The following is a 13348-nucleotide window of genomic DNA, read 5'->3' on the forward strand; positions in this document are numbered from 1 at the left end:
AAATTCAGTGTTGAAAATGCTTCACATATTGCTACTCAAACACAACCTCCCTCCTTTCCCCATATAATTATTTTAATTGCTAATATTGTGCTTTGCTAAATAAAATTACACCATGCTGTGAAATTCTGATGTCTGGCTAAAATCTCTTCTGACCCTTCTAAAATATAATCAAGAAACTACTATTTGAAGCAAACATGTAATTGGCAGCTCCATCAAGCCCAGAAGCAAGAGCTCCCTAGTATCTTCTAACACAGAAGCAGGTCACAGGAAGGGTTTATTATTTAAAAAAACAAACAGACAAAACCAAAACAAAACTAAACAAAATAAAAACAACCACAAGCACATGCCACTTTCTGCCATTTGGGAAATTCCAAATCTCAATGCTAATAATACCATTCATCAACTTGCTTATTAAATATCGCCTCTGCTTTCAAAGTAGAAAGCCAGAGGTACTTTCTACAACACATCCCAAGAAGCACTCTAAGAAGTAACTCAAAATCTGAGCATAACACCACACATTCAGCAGCAGCTGGTATTCTGGTGGCTGTGCAACACTGGCTTCCTACTCAAACCTACCAAGAGGAAGAAAGAAAAGCCCCCAGTCTGCTCCGGTTTGGATTTAAGAATGAAACAGGACTGAAAGTTGATGGCTTCCACCTGCTACCAAAAGAGTCTTGAGTTCAAAGACGACACCACCTTCAAGTACTATTTTAACATGCCCAATCTCCTCTCCGTGTTTGGGAAGTTACTGGGATCTCTCCACAGGCACTGGGCAGCTCTGAACATGCAGGGCTTCCCAGTGAAGCTTTACCACCAGTCCAGACTCTCAGAACCTTTTCAGCTACTCAGAGTGAAATTTGGCTGCCAGAAGAAAGTAGCTCTTTTGTGTTTTTGTTTTTTAACCTAACTTGACCACTCGGTTTCTCTTATTTCCTACTGTTTCTTATTTCCCTTCTTATTTCCTACTGCACATTTTATATATGTGCTTTCCATTTCCCCAGCTGAAAATAAGATATCCTAATTGTTAAAATGCAAAGTGTTCAGTCTCAACCCAACTAAAACAAACTGTCTATCTGCAGGTTTGATACTTGTAACTTCTCCTGAAAATTCTCAAATTTACAGAAAAAAAATCTCAAAATTATAGAAAAAGCTTGAAATGTGTGAAGTGTCCTCCACATCAACTTACCAGAGAAGTGTGTGCTGCTCCCTTTGCCTGTTGCCAAATTGTGAATGTTCATTCCATGGCTAGGGCTCATGCTAGGACTACTAAATGATCGTGGGCTAACAGGGTAACTATCTTGAGATTTTGGACTGTGGCCTCCCAGACACCGCACTTCACTGTCTGTACCATTCACCATCTCTATAAACTGGCGCACCCTAAACAAAAGACAAAGAAGTTAAGCCAACAAAACAATTAACACATTTCAGTTGACCAGTGATTTTAGCGTTAAATATACAGTCTGACTCAAGGAAATGCTGGGTGTCACTAACCCAATCATCAATAAGCTTGGAGTATTCATCCAAAATACAAAACTACAGAATTTGTGAGGGAGGAGAACAGGAATATTATCCTTTGAGGATAAACTCTGGCAATAAGTCCTCAAAGTTCAGAGAACTAAACTGTATTTTTTTTATTTATTTTTTTTTTAACTGTTCTGTTTTATTGGCAGGGGCAAGTTTATTTCTCGAGAAGGATACACAGTTCTGTTGTCATGCCAATCATTCCTCTCAAAGTAAATGAGCACATACTTTCACTGCCTGGAACAGTAAGGATTAAATGGTAACTTTTAACATGAAACATTTGCACTGGAGAACAGTTTAAAAAGCAAGATCACATACAAACCTTCCCTTTAGAGGTGGTTGCTCTTTGTCAATTTTATTTTAAATGAGGAGGTTTTACTATGAACTCTGATGAAGCTCACAACTACCGCTACTGTTTTAGGCTTGGATAGTCTTAATAGAACAGGCAGAATTTAGCAAGACAGATTGAGAAAAAGAAACATACACTTAATATTATAGAGTGAGGTCTTACACCAAAACGTTCCCATTTTATGAATTCTGTGGTAAGTTTGCAGCACTATCAGGTGAATTCTGTTCAGCACTTGAGTGTGACAGACTTGAAATACATTTCAAGTAAATTAATTGACCATAAAAATCATAGCATTTTGTTTTTATAGAAGGAACAGATTTTTTTTTCCCCATACTCAAACATTATGACATGATAGAAAATTCTGTAGGATCGGTGCAGGTGGCAAGTGCCAGAAGGTGAAAATTGCATGCCTGGGAAGCTACAAGAAGTCTTTGGGATTACCAAATTTCCACAGGTTTCAAATAAAGTGACAAGGAGTGGACCAACTCATTTTAAACTGGTCTTTAACGTCAGTCAGCCATCTGAAGGAACAGACCAACTTATTCCACGAGACTTTTAGCTTTCTTGAATATTCATCAGTTAACATTAATCTTTACATAGGAGAAACTGATTCAAATTCACTCCAAAAAATATAAAACTTAGTTCTAGAGGACAAGTCTACAGCAAGATGTGAATTATGCTGCAAAACAGGACCTTGATGACAAAACCTGGTTAAACATGTAGCAAATAAGTACAGCATAAAGAAAAAAACTACACAAATTTTCTAAAAAATGCTGCTTAACTGTTTCTGTGAAAACTTTAAATAACTGTCTAGTCTCAGAAGGTACTTGTGTCATCTATAAACACACATCTGTATAATTTGAAGACTCACTTTAATGCAAATAAGAGATTAGGATTTCTTTCTAGTAAACTTGGATACAACTGTTGTGTTGTTTCAATGGCTTCTCCCATTCTTCCTGCTAAAACCAATTTCTGAATTCCTGTTCACCAAAAAACAAATAAGAGATTAGGATTTTCTTCTAGTAAACTTGGATACAGCTGTTATGTTGTTTCAATGGGTTCTCCATTCACCCTGCCAAAACCAGTTTCTGAATTTCTGTTCACCAAAAACAACAGTTAAAAGGACAGCTTACGGATTAATACATGTAAATTATTAAAAGACACTGCAATCATTAAGTGTTTTTTTTTCTATTAGAAAAAAATAGCGTAAAGAAAAATCATGCTTCCTTAAAATGCTCAACAGGGAAATCGAAGAATTGCACTCCTCCTACAGGTATTCAAACAAGTACTCAGTAAATACTTTTATTTCCAGCATATAACTATTTTGTACTCAGATTGCTCGTTTAGAGCTAGATTAAGACTGCAGACACTTATGTGATTTATTTCTCATTTTCATAGCTTTATCATAAGCACATACCAAACTATTGTCACCCAAGAAAATCCAAATTACCTCCCACTCCCAGAGGTTCGATTTTGAGCAAGAAACATAAAATTTCGTCTCCCTTACCTACAAGGCATGCTTTAAGTCAGGTTACAGTTGACTAAACCTTTCCACAACAGTCCCAGCAGCTTTAGTTAATGCTTCTGTTGCTGTAAGCTAGCACAAGCCTCAAACAGTCTCACAGCTCTATCCACCAACAGAGAAATTGATCCAAATGAAAAAACAGCCCAACAACCAGGCTATTTTTCCACCAGAGCAGTTTCCCCATGTGGTGTGTCATGCAGACAACCGTTGAACACAAATGCTTGCGTTCATACAGCAGGAATCTAAATGAATGGGGGAAGGCACTGTCTTAATCAGGCTGCCAAACAGCCCAGCTACAGCAAGTTAGAAGTGAACAGTATACTGTTAGTTCTCCGTGTCCTCTTCCCCCTCACAACCATGAAGTGGAAAAAAATCAAAATTTGCTCTAACTTATCAAGCATTCTCTAACATCTACCCCTTTTCATAGTTGAGATAAAAGTCTAAACTTTTGTCACCTTTTTTTTTTAATTCTTGTTTGTGAGAGCTAACGGTCAGTCACAAACACTTCTATACAGACATCACACACATTTGCTTAAGACAGATCACAATTTTCCATTCAAGAAAAGGACAACAGGTAATTTATCACATCCTACTACATCAAACAAATTCCAAAAGTATTAGTGCAGAAGTTCATCTTAACCAGCTGTTCATAAACGTGTAGCTTTACATGAAAGCAAAGAACTGTACTACGAAATAGTGCTGAAACAAAATTCTACAAGGAAGCTTAAGAGAAAGTTTTATGCAATATCTGATTAAGGGAGAGGGGGGAAAAAAAAGATGTAATGTGCTTTCCAGCCTTACTTTGTCTATTTTTAATGGAAGCTAATTCTTCTAGCACAGTCTGGTCTGTGGACCTGGCGAATGCCTCTGCTGTTGCACAGTATCCATGGTGAACTAAGTAAGATGACACCATTCTAAAAATAAACAAAAAGCAGAAACACTTATTAAATACAGGTAAGCAACTGAGAACCTCTTGAACATGAATCCCTCCTGAAAAAAAGTGACTGAATTGAAGAATTGCATTTGAAATTCAGAAACTTCAGTTAAGAGCCACTATCTTCAAACAATACAAAACCGACATTTTTTTATGATACGTTTTAATACGATTATTTATGAGCCAAAATTGAGTCAATTAAAATCCTACCTGCTAATGAAGTTTCTTAATCGCTCACAGCATACATTGAGGTACAGTTTCTGCACATTCTGAAGTGAATTTTTGTTTTCACTAAGAAATAAACAATGTGAAGCCACGGCCATCAGTTCTCCATGTGATGTGCTAACAAGCCACAACCTAACCTGGCGTGCCAAAAACTGAATGCAAATGGAAATTTCCAGAACCAGCCATTATGACTGTGGCAATTTTTCTAAACAAACCAGCTTAAATTGGATAGATGAAATCAGAATGGAAGATTTATACTTTTTATAAATTCTTAAGTACTACCACAGATATCTGCCCTGAGAATCATCTCTTCCTGCTCAATTTCATACATACTTATCAAGCCTGCTATGTCAGCAGAACTCTGTACTACTTTTTAATATTATCTGTGATTTTTTTGTGTAAGAAAACAGGTATATCCTAAAGACCTATGAATTAGATAAACTGTTTGTTTGTTTGTTTTTTAAAAAAAAGAATATTCGAAGTCTTACTTCTGAATCATTGTTTGCCATTCTCCTTCCCGATCTCCTATTGGAAATCTGTCAATCTGTGCTTGAATTTTGGTTCTCCATTCTCGCATATAGTCTTCAATATCAAATACAAATGGGTGTTGTCCAAAATTAGCATCCACAACTTCTCCTGGTGTCTGAAGCCCTACTGTAGGGTACAAGTTTGGCTGCAAGAAAATTTTTAATTAGTTCTTTCCTCTTACACTGAATTCCCCATATTTTTTTTCAACTCTGTACTAATATCCCCAGTGCTAGTAGTGTGAAAAAGCAAATACCTCTGGATCATCTGTCCAGTAGTTAAAGCAACTTCTACCAATCCAGCAATACAATGACTGATTAATTTTATCCCAGCGGTCACAATTTGTTATTTTGAAATAAGAAAGCCTTAGTGATTCTCTATGCACTTTTTAAGCTGTGCTAACGTTTACAACTTTTGGTTTAAGTTTTACAAAATATTCAATACCAATTTTTAAATGATTTTTTTTTTTTAAGACCAGGATTAAAGTTTCTTTTAAAAAGAGAACAAAAATTAAACTTACAAAGTGGGCCATTTTCCTTTTGGGGTGAAATACTTAAAACATCGCTGAATTTTAGTGGTAAGAACTGACAGGATAGAGAACTCATTAGCCTCAAAGTCCAAGTGTAGCGCCTAAAAAGAACTGTAACAGTGCATTGAAGTTCTCGTGAATTCCTGGACTTGTATCTACAAAAAGACTTTAAAGCATTTATTGTTGTCTCAGTTTTATTTTCTGCTTAGAGATTAGGTCTCAATGCAAATTTGAAATATGCCAAATATAAGAAAAGTAAAACCTGCCTGTTGAGATTAAAGTAACTTTCTTAAATGCAACTAGCATCTCAGAAGTGGCAATGCAATCTTTTTTTTTTTTTTTTAATTTATTTTTTAATATACCTACATCATATTTACACTGTAGTCAATGGTGGTATGGTATGACAGTATGCTGATCTACAGAACTGCATACTAAGTAAGTGACAGCTGTGAGGAAGACTTATCATGATGTTGACACATCAACATGCAGGTCACTGGAACGCTGAAACCCCATGAAATTAGCTGTTAAAACTATGCCAAAGCCTATCTTGCCTCCTCTCCACCCTGGTCTTTTTTTTTTTTTTTTTCCACCCTTAAGTAAATCTTGCTTATAGTGTTATCTAGTCTAGACTAAGCAACAAAGCAGAGTCTCAAATCTTTTAATGAGATGAAAACAATCACTTCTAATGAGGAGGGGTCCAGCTTTTTGCTTCAGATTGAGATGTCAGAGATCTCTTGTGTTGGTACCACAGGCTAGCAAGGACCCCTGCTGGCATCACACAGATACAGGAAAGTGGCAGCAGCTTACTTGTAGCACCCAACACTGCGCCCTGGGTTACTGGCTTCGTTTTTCCTTAATATCTGTCCCCACTCCCTGCAGTCGTAGCTAACAGTATCTGGCCAGATGGAATTGTGTCCACATGCTGTGCCCTAACCAGATTAGACCAGAAACGAAGTGGATGAGAAAAAGCAAAGTAAGTGCAGTACCACACCTGCACCTGTAGCACAGGGAACACAGTGACTTTAAGGAAGGTACAATTCAAATGACCAAAAAGAGAGAAGTCTTCAAGTATCTGCAGCTTTCTTGAAGAAAAAAAATGCTTTGATATGTTTGATTTTATGGAGTGAACAGCATATAAAAAGATTTTTGAAAGAATTACACTGACCACTGGCTACCTAAGTAGCCAGCCTCTGGGCATCTGACAGAGCTTCACACGTATAACCAATGCTGGTGGTTTAATGAAGGTTGATTTTTGTATGTAGGGCCTGCATCTGTCAAACTAAGGATGTAGTAACTAACTGTATCTACAATTTCCTGGTAAAGTTCCACTAGAACTGTTCAAACATTGAAAACCTGAATAGGAAAACCCCTGTGAAGTTTGGTGTAAAAACGAAAAAGCTTTTTGCTTCAATTAATAAATCACTGATATGATGAGCAGTATCTGGTATTAAACTGGATAAGAGGGTTATCATTGGATTTCCAAGAAGCACAAGGTAAATGTGAGTCACGTTTAAACATCTGTTTATAATACATAGGAAAGCTGTTTGAAAATGCACTTATCTTACCGGTAAGTCTGTGAAAGCGATGCCTGTAACAAAGAGAAAATAAAGATTAATGTCTGGGTTCTAGTCACATTTTCTCAAGTATATCATTATATGTTTAGAAAACTCACCCAAACTGTCTCAGAATTAGCAGTTAAGTGTGGTGACATCCATGAGGCTTAGGTACAACTGATGTGCTTGAATAATAAAGGGCAACACTTGGCAGAGAATAATTTTCATTCAAAAACTCTTAGTTCGCCCTTGATTTTTCACAATAGGGCCTAAGATTTAGCAAGCATCATACAGATACACAAAGGAGCATGAAAATTCTTGCTATGGATTAAAATTTACAGGAAAGAAAAACATCTGAGGATTTTTTTTTCCTCACTTGCATGTCTTAATACTGAGACATCAAGGCTTAGCAGTGTCTTTTCTTGCGTGCTATTACTTTTCTTTCTAAGTAGGCATTATCTTTACATGAGTAGCACATGACTATAATACTCCAAACCAGGCTGGAAAATGTTTCGCTCTAATCCACCCCAGGGCGTTTTGGTTTTTGAACAGAAGAGCTTGAGATCCTGTTATATAATTAAAAGCATCTATCCACCCATAAGACCAGGACAGTGATTTTGCTGTCTCAGGATTAGAGAAAAATCTGACCTCTATACACTTGAGGAACTTCAAGCAGATTAAGGGGAAAAAAGCTTTCATTTAAAAATAAATAGGAGGAAGTCTACTTCTGATAGCCAAACGGTGAAAGTATTCCATAATTTTCTTTCTTGTTGAATTTTTTTTTTCCAAGCACATAATTCAAATCCACTTATCCCCTCAAACTTGTATAACTCCCTATAACACCACTGCCTTTTCAAATTTAAGATTAAAACAAAAGCTTTTAACCTTTTGTATTAAATTCCATCCCTGTTTTCAATCTCCATTCTTCACCAAGACTTCAAATCTCAATAGCATCTGGAGCTCGTGCATCTTTAATACAAAAGGATGATGCATCTAGTGAATCTTGTCACATCTCAAAGCTATCATTTTTACTTACTACCTGTTCACACCCTAATTTTTGTTATTATTATTTACGTATTTTTAAGTTACAACCGCTTTTTCTGTTTGACACATTTTGACATCCAACTCATCCTTTTCCAAAAGGATCGTGGCAGTTTTTAAGATAAAAGATGATCATTTGACAAATACTATGTGTCTTTTTTTCTTTGTAAGTTGGTTAGTTTTGGGGTAGCTGGGGCATTCCTCATCCAATTCAGGTTTTTCACATGCACAAATAATTGCTTAGCCCTTTCTGTACTGTCAAATCCCAGGCTGAGCCAGAGATTTCCAACACTCTAGTTACCCCTGTGGCCCAGAGAAAAAAAAATAGGCGTCTTTCACATTGCAATTCGATGGGAGTCCTGGACAACAAGCAGCAACAACTCAGCAAGACAGCCAAAATTTCTGGTTTGTTTTTTTCCCCCTTCACACACAATCAGAGCTCCTCTGCTCACCAGGCTAGTGCAGCCCACCACAGCAGAAGAGCTGTCAGGTTTCCTTCTGGAATCCATGAAGCATTTATCAGATTTTCTGTTTGAGAGGTGATACTATACTGGTCTCTCCTCACCTATACCACTCTGTTCTTTTCTTTAAACAGATTTTAATCTTTTGGAGTGTTATTCAACAGTTGGCCTAATTCAGTCTGCTTTAAGACTTCCGCTGATAGAGAAGGTTCTACCCCTTCCCACTTAGCTCTTCTATGCACATGGCCACAAGAACAGTCAGAAAACGTGTCTCTGTGTTTGATCAACCACCTGATCTAACTTACCTGTAGCCATACTGTTACTAGCTCCAAAAACGGATGAAGGTAGATTACCCTTCTTAGCTTTAACCAAGATTAGAATCAATTAAATGAGCCCTTATCTTCCGTTTTGATATATACCTGAAACAGGGTGAAAACCAAACTGCTACAAAATGGATGATTCAATTGTATATAAATTCACTCTGCTCAGAAGAAATATTAAATCACGATAGAATCACAGACAAATTTTCTTAGAAGTGACCTCTGGAGGCATTTAAGCCCAGCTCAGAGTATGGGGGTAGTGTAACTCCCAGGTTAGATCTGTCTGCTCAGATCTGAGTAAACCTGTAGCCTTGTTCTGAGAGACAAGAAGAATGTGAACCCTGTTCTTCCCCTTACTACTTTCCAAACCTCCTATGCACTTAGAAATGTGAGAAAATAAAACAGTGCCTTTAAGGCTTCATAATCTCAATAATCTCTTATTTCAAGCTAGCTTCTCCTCATCTTTTCACGTTCCTACCCATGACAAACAGCTTATTTCCTCTTTGTGAGCCTTATCCCTTGAACCCTCCTACTTCCCTCAGCACAATTTCAGTATCTCTTCATCAAGTCCCAAGCCCTTACTTTCTCCTTAATGCAGGAAATAGATTTTTCGTTCTGTTCTTGCAACACTACTTATTTTTGCTCATTAAATTACATAGTTACTGAACTATTGTATACATATCATTAGAAGTTTTCTCTCTAACCCCCTTGCCATCGTCAAACTCAAAAACTGTCTTGCAGCGTTGCATAATGCTAAACTCTACCACAAGTGCCTAGTGGACTTAATTTTAGCACAAATTCTATAATTTGTGGCTTTATCCCAACAATGTAGGACTCCAAACTGAGATCCAAAATACACTGTTCTCCAAGATACCTATAAAAATAATGCTAGCGTGATACAAGGTTTTAGTGAAGGTTAGGTTTTCCCCATACAGCAGAAATTTTAAATATATCTGTTCTCCATTTCTCTGATTCTCTAACATCCATCACCTTGTATTACAAATATCAAATATTAATTATGGCCTCAGGAGCAGATTTCAAAACTGCAGATCCTGCGGAATGAGATACTGTGGCAAATCCTTCCACATTCACAAAGCATGTTAGTGCAAGTGACGTGTAAGAAGTTATTCTTCCCAATTCTTTAGTTAGTACATAGATTACAAGATTATTGAAGTAAATGTTCAAACACTGCTCCTAACACAAGGAGAGTTTCAGATTTAAAACACACAGGAAGCATCAAATTTACAGACGTAATGCTATAGTTAAAGATAATGATCCTCCATACCCAAGCTATGTCCGTTCTTGGTGTAGAAGCAGGTATTATTGATAAGGTTGACACAACAACCAATGACATCACCCGTAGTAAATGTTGGACCGTAGGGTTGTCCGGTTCCAGAGGAACAGAATGAATGTCCATCATCTCCATGGTAACCATATGAATGTTTATCCCAACCTACAGAACAAAGCATTTGCAATTTAGTCATTTCCTTTATCACAAAATAGTGGAAAGGCTAAGCAGAGCTAGCAAGATCTATGAGGTTATTAAGATTATTTACTATGTTCAATTTTCTAAGATTTCTTACATAACTAACAAAGCTGATCCTGTTTTAAAAAAAAAAAAAAAAGACAGCTTCTTTTATCAAAATGGCTGAACAGGTAATGCCATTTGTAGTACTTAAAAGGCAACACAAATTCAAAAAACATGATTTTGCTTTAAGCAAACACGCAGAATCATCAACACCAAAAATAACATCAGCTGCAACGTTGAAATTTCAAAGCTGTCTGTAGATCTGACATGTCCCAGTAAAGCAGTGAAGATCCTCCTGTTCTCCCTTTCATCTTACAAAACTATTGTAACCATATGTCATAATCAAATTCTTCCTGGCTAAAACCCAGATATGCATCTCTGGGGAAACACATTTCAACTCCTGATTATTCTTAATGACTATTCAGCAGCAAACAATCTCTGCACAATAGCAGAGTCTCTAGACTATAGAGTCACTAGCTTTGCTGCTCCTACGAAAAAAAAAAAAGATAATGAAAAATCATCAATACAGGTGAAAGTCACAGCCAGCAGGCAAATCATTATGTATGCAAATATGGTGCTAATTTTGTAGGCAAAGAAGCTTCATATTGTTGCACTATTCTGAAGAGAATTCACAGGAAACAATTTTAGTCTGAGTTCATTTTAAAACATCTATCTACACTTAATACTCATACTCAGACTTAATGCCACCCACTAATAATTCATTACCCTTAGGTGAGCTAACAGCATAACCAGGACTTGCTGTTATCATAAGGGTTTCTTTCTACCATAGCGTTTGGGTGAGAAAATAATGCAAAAGAGACAGAATGCAGACAAACACAGGTCAATTCAACATGATTTTATACTTGGTGAATAGCAACAATTTAAAAAAAAAAAAAAAAAGGCTTTTTTTTTTTTTTTTTTTTTTAAACAAGACTGGGTCCCTGACAATGTAAGGCAATGGAAGAGTCAAAATTGTGCTATACATCCCTAATAGTAAGGTTGGAAAGGTAATGGTATGGAAAATGACTGGAGAGCTCGTTTCATGTTTGGCAAGGAAGTCTTTACCTGAACTATTCATCTTTATCATCACAAACTCAGTTTACAGAGCAAGAAAATCTACAGCTTCATTTTTATTGAAACATGATTAAATTTTTAAAATGTATTTGTTTTTTAAACAGTACCTGCAAAACATTATCAATAATGCTAATAGCTGAGGCCAGTGGTACAGGAGCAAATACACAGTAATATGATAAAAAGATAAGCTTTTTACCTGCAAGTTTTACATAATACAGATACATAGATACAACACAGAGATGAACACTATGCTCCCTGGTGCTTACCAGAACCATTTTGTCAAGCTCAAGCATATTTCAAACCAAAATTGACTGTATCAGTAACTTACCAAATGTAATAAATATTAAAACGTACCTGGTAACCTATTCATGTTCACACCCTGTGCTGAAAGTCCGATTCCCATGTAACTGTAAAAACAAAAGAACAAAAGAAATTTACATTTCCTACAAAAATGCAGACATATATGTGGGATGCTGTCAAGAAACATTGTGCTGATTAACCATACACCAATTAAGCAACTAAGAGGTCCTTTAATACTGGCACAACAGCAAAGGAACTGAACAGAAAAGTCATTCCTGGTATATACTGGTTTACTATAGACAGAATTTCTGTCTCTGAAGGGTCAGAAAACTTTTTCTTTCAAACATCCTAGGTTTTCTATAGAGAATACCGATGGTAGCCATAAAGTTTAGAGCATGAATGAAGAAAGTGGCCTAATCACATTTTCATTCAATGTACCTAGTCAGTTCTATAGGTAATCTGGAATGAGTAACAAAACCTGGAATGAGTTTACAAAATACATGGAAAACTGTGCATAATTTCAGCAGTAAAATCCATCTTTGTATGACACTTATGGAAAGTTCAAACAAAAACATTAAAAGTCTGGGTCATGGAGCAGAACACTATCTCAAGAAATTTACCAGTAACGCTATTTAGCTGTTAGAAATCTGTTGGCAAATTGAAGAGGGAAAATATCTTTGTTCTGCTGACCACTAACCTCAAGTCTAAACAAGTTATTGCTGGGTCATTCAAGTCCAAAAAACAGCTTTACAAAGAGCAGCTTTAATAAAGTCAGTGTCCGGTACAATTTTTAACAATTTAATAGCAAATAATTTAAAGTCAAAACGAGTGATTCCCTCCTTCCCCCCTCCAATCACACTATTTCAAGTTGGTGAAATCAGTTTTACTTCTGTTGGTTAATCAAAAGTCACTTCACGACCAAGATGACTGGAAACCAAAAGAACAACACAATGAAAAGCTAGGCTTTTACTAGCACCCCCAAAACAAACTAGAGATCCTACCAACTAAAACAAACATCTAAACATAACCCAAACTTAACATTTCCTAAATTATCAAAATATGCAAATCATTGTGGCACTAGTTCAAATTAACACAGATTTGCCATAAAGTGCTGAATAAGCTGTATAAAAAAAAAATATTCCACCATGCCACTTTGAAAATAGTTTACAACAAGCAGCATGACCTTTGTATTCTCATCTAGTACAACTGCAATTTTCATGCAACTATTCTACTAGTAAACACAATTTAATCTGCTACGTAAAATGTTCCACATGAAATACAACCGAGCAGGAAAACACAAAAGTCCTATGATTAATTGTGTAAAAGGGATTTCTGCTTTTCATATTGATCACTTTCAATGGTAACCTTACCTGATTCTGTGTTTGATATTTACAAAGCCCTCCTCGGATAATATTAACTATGATATCCATCTTTCTCAGCCTCCAACATACCAACAACATGAA

The 13348-nt window shown here is 36.4% G+C and overlaps 1 protein-coding gene across 2 annotated transcripts in view; it reads right to left on the bottom strand.

Moving 5' to 3' along the window:
* The window catches only part of RANBP9 (RAN binding protein 9), a 39300-nt gene that overhangs the window by 6831 nt on the left and 19121 nt on the right, over positions 1-13348 (bottom strand). For both annotated transcript variants that reach the window (XM_082754200.1, XM_082754199.1), the window contains exons 3-9: positions 11940-11992; positions 10269-10436; positions 7174-7196; positions 5043-5227; positions 4197-4309; positions 2742-2850; positions 1187-1377 (exon numbers count right to left, since the gene is read on the bottom strand). In XM_082754200.1, coding sequence (XP_082610326.1) covers positions 1187-1377; positions 2742-2850; positions 4197-4309; positions 5043-5227; positions 7174-7196; positions 10269-10436; positions 11940-11992 — 842 coding nt within the window. The remainder of the gene's footprint in view (positions 1-1186; positions 1378-2741; positions 2851-4196; positions 4310-5042; positions 5228-7173; positions 7197-10268; positions 10437-11939; positions 11993-13348) is intronic.

This window comes from Aythya marila (genome assembly GCF_965140915.1).
Source record: "Aythya marila genome assembly, chromosome: 2".
In the NCBI taxonomy this organism is placed as follows: Eukaryota; Metazoa; Chordata; class Aves; order Anseriformes; family Anatidae; genus Aythya; species Aythya marila.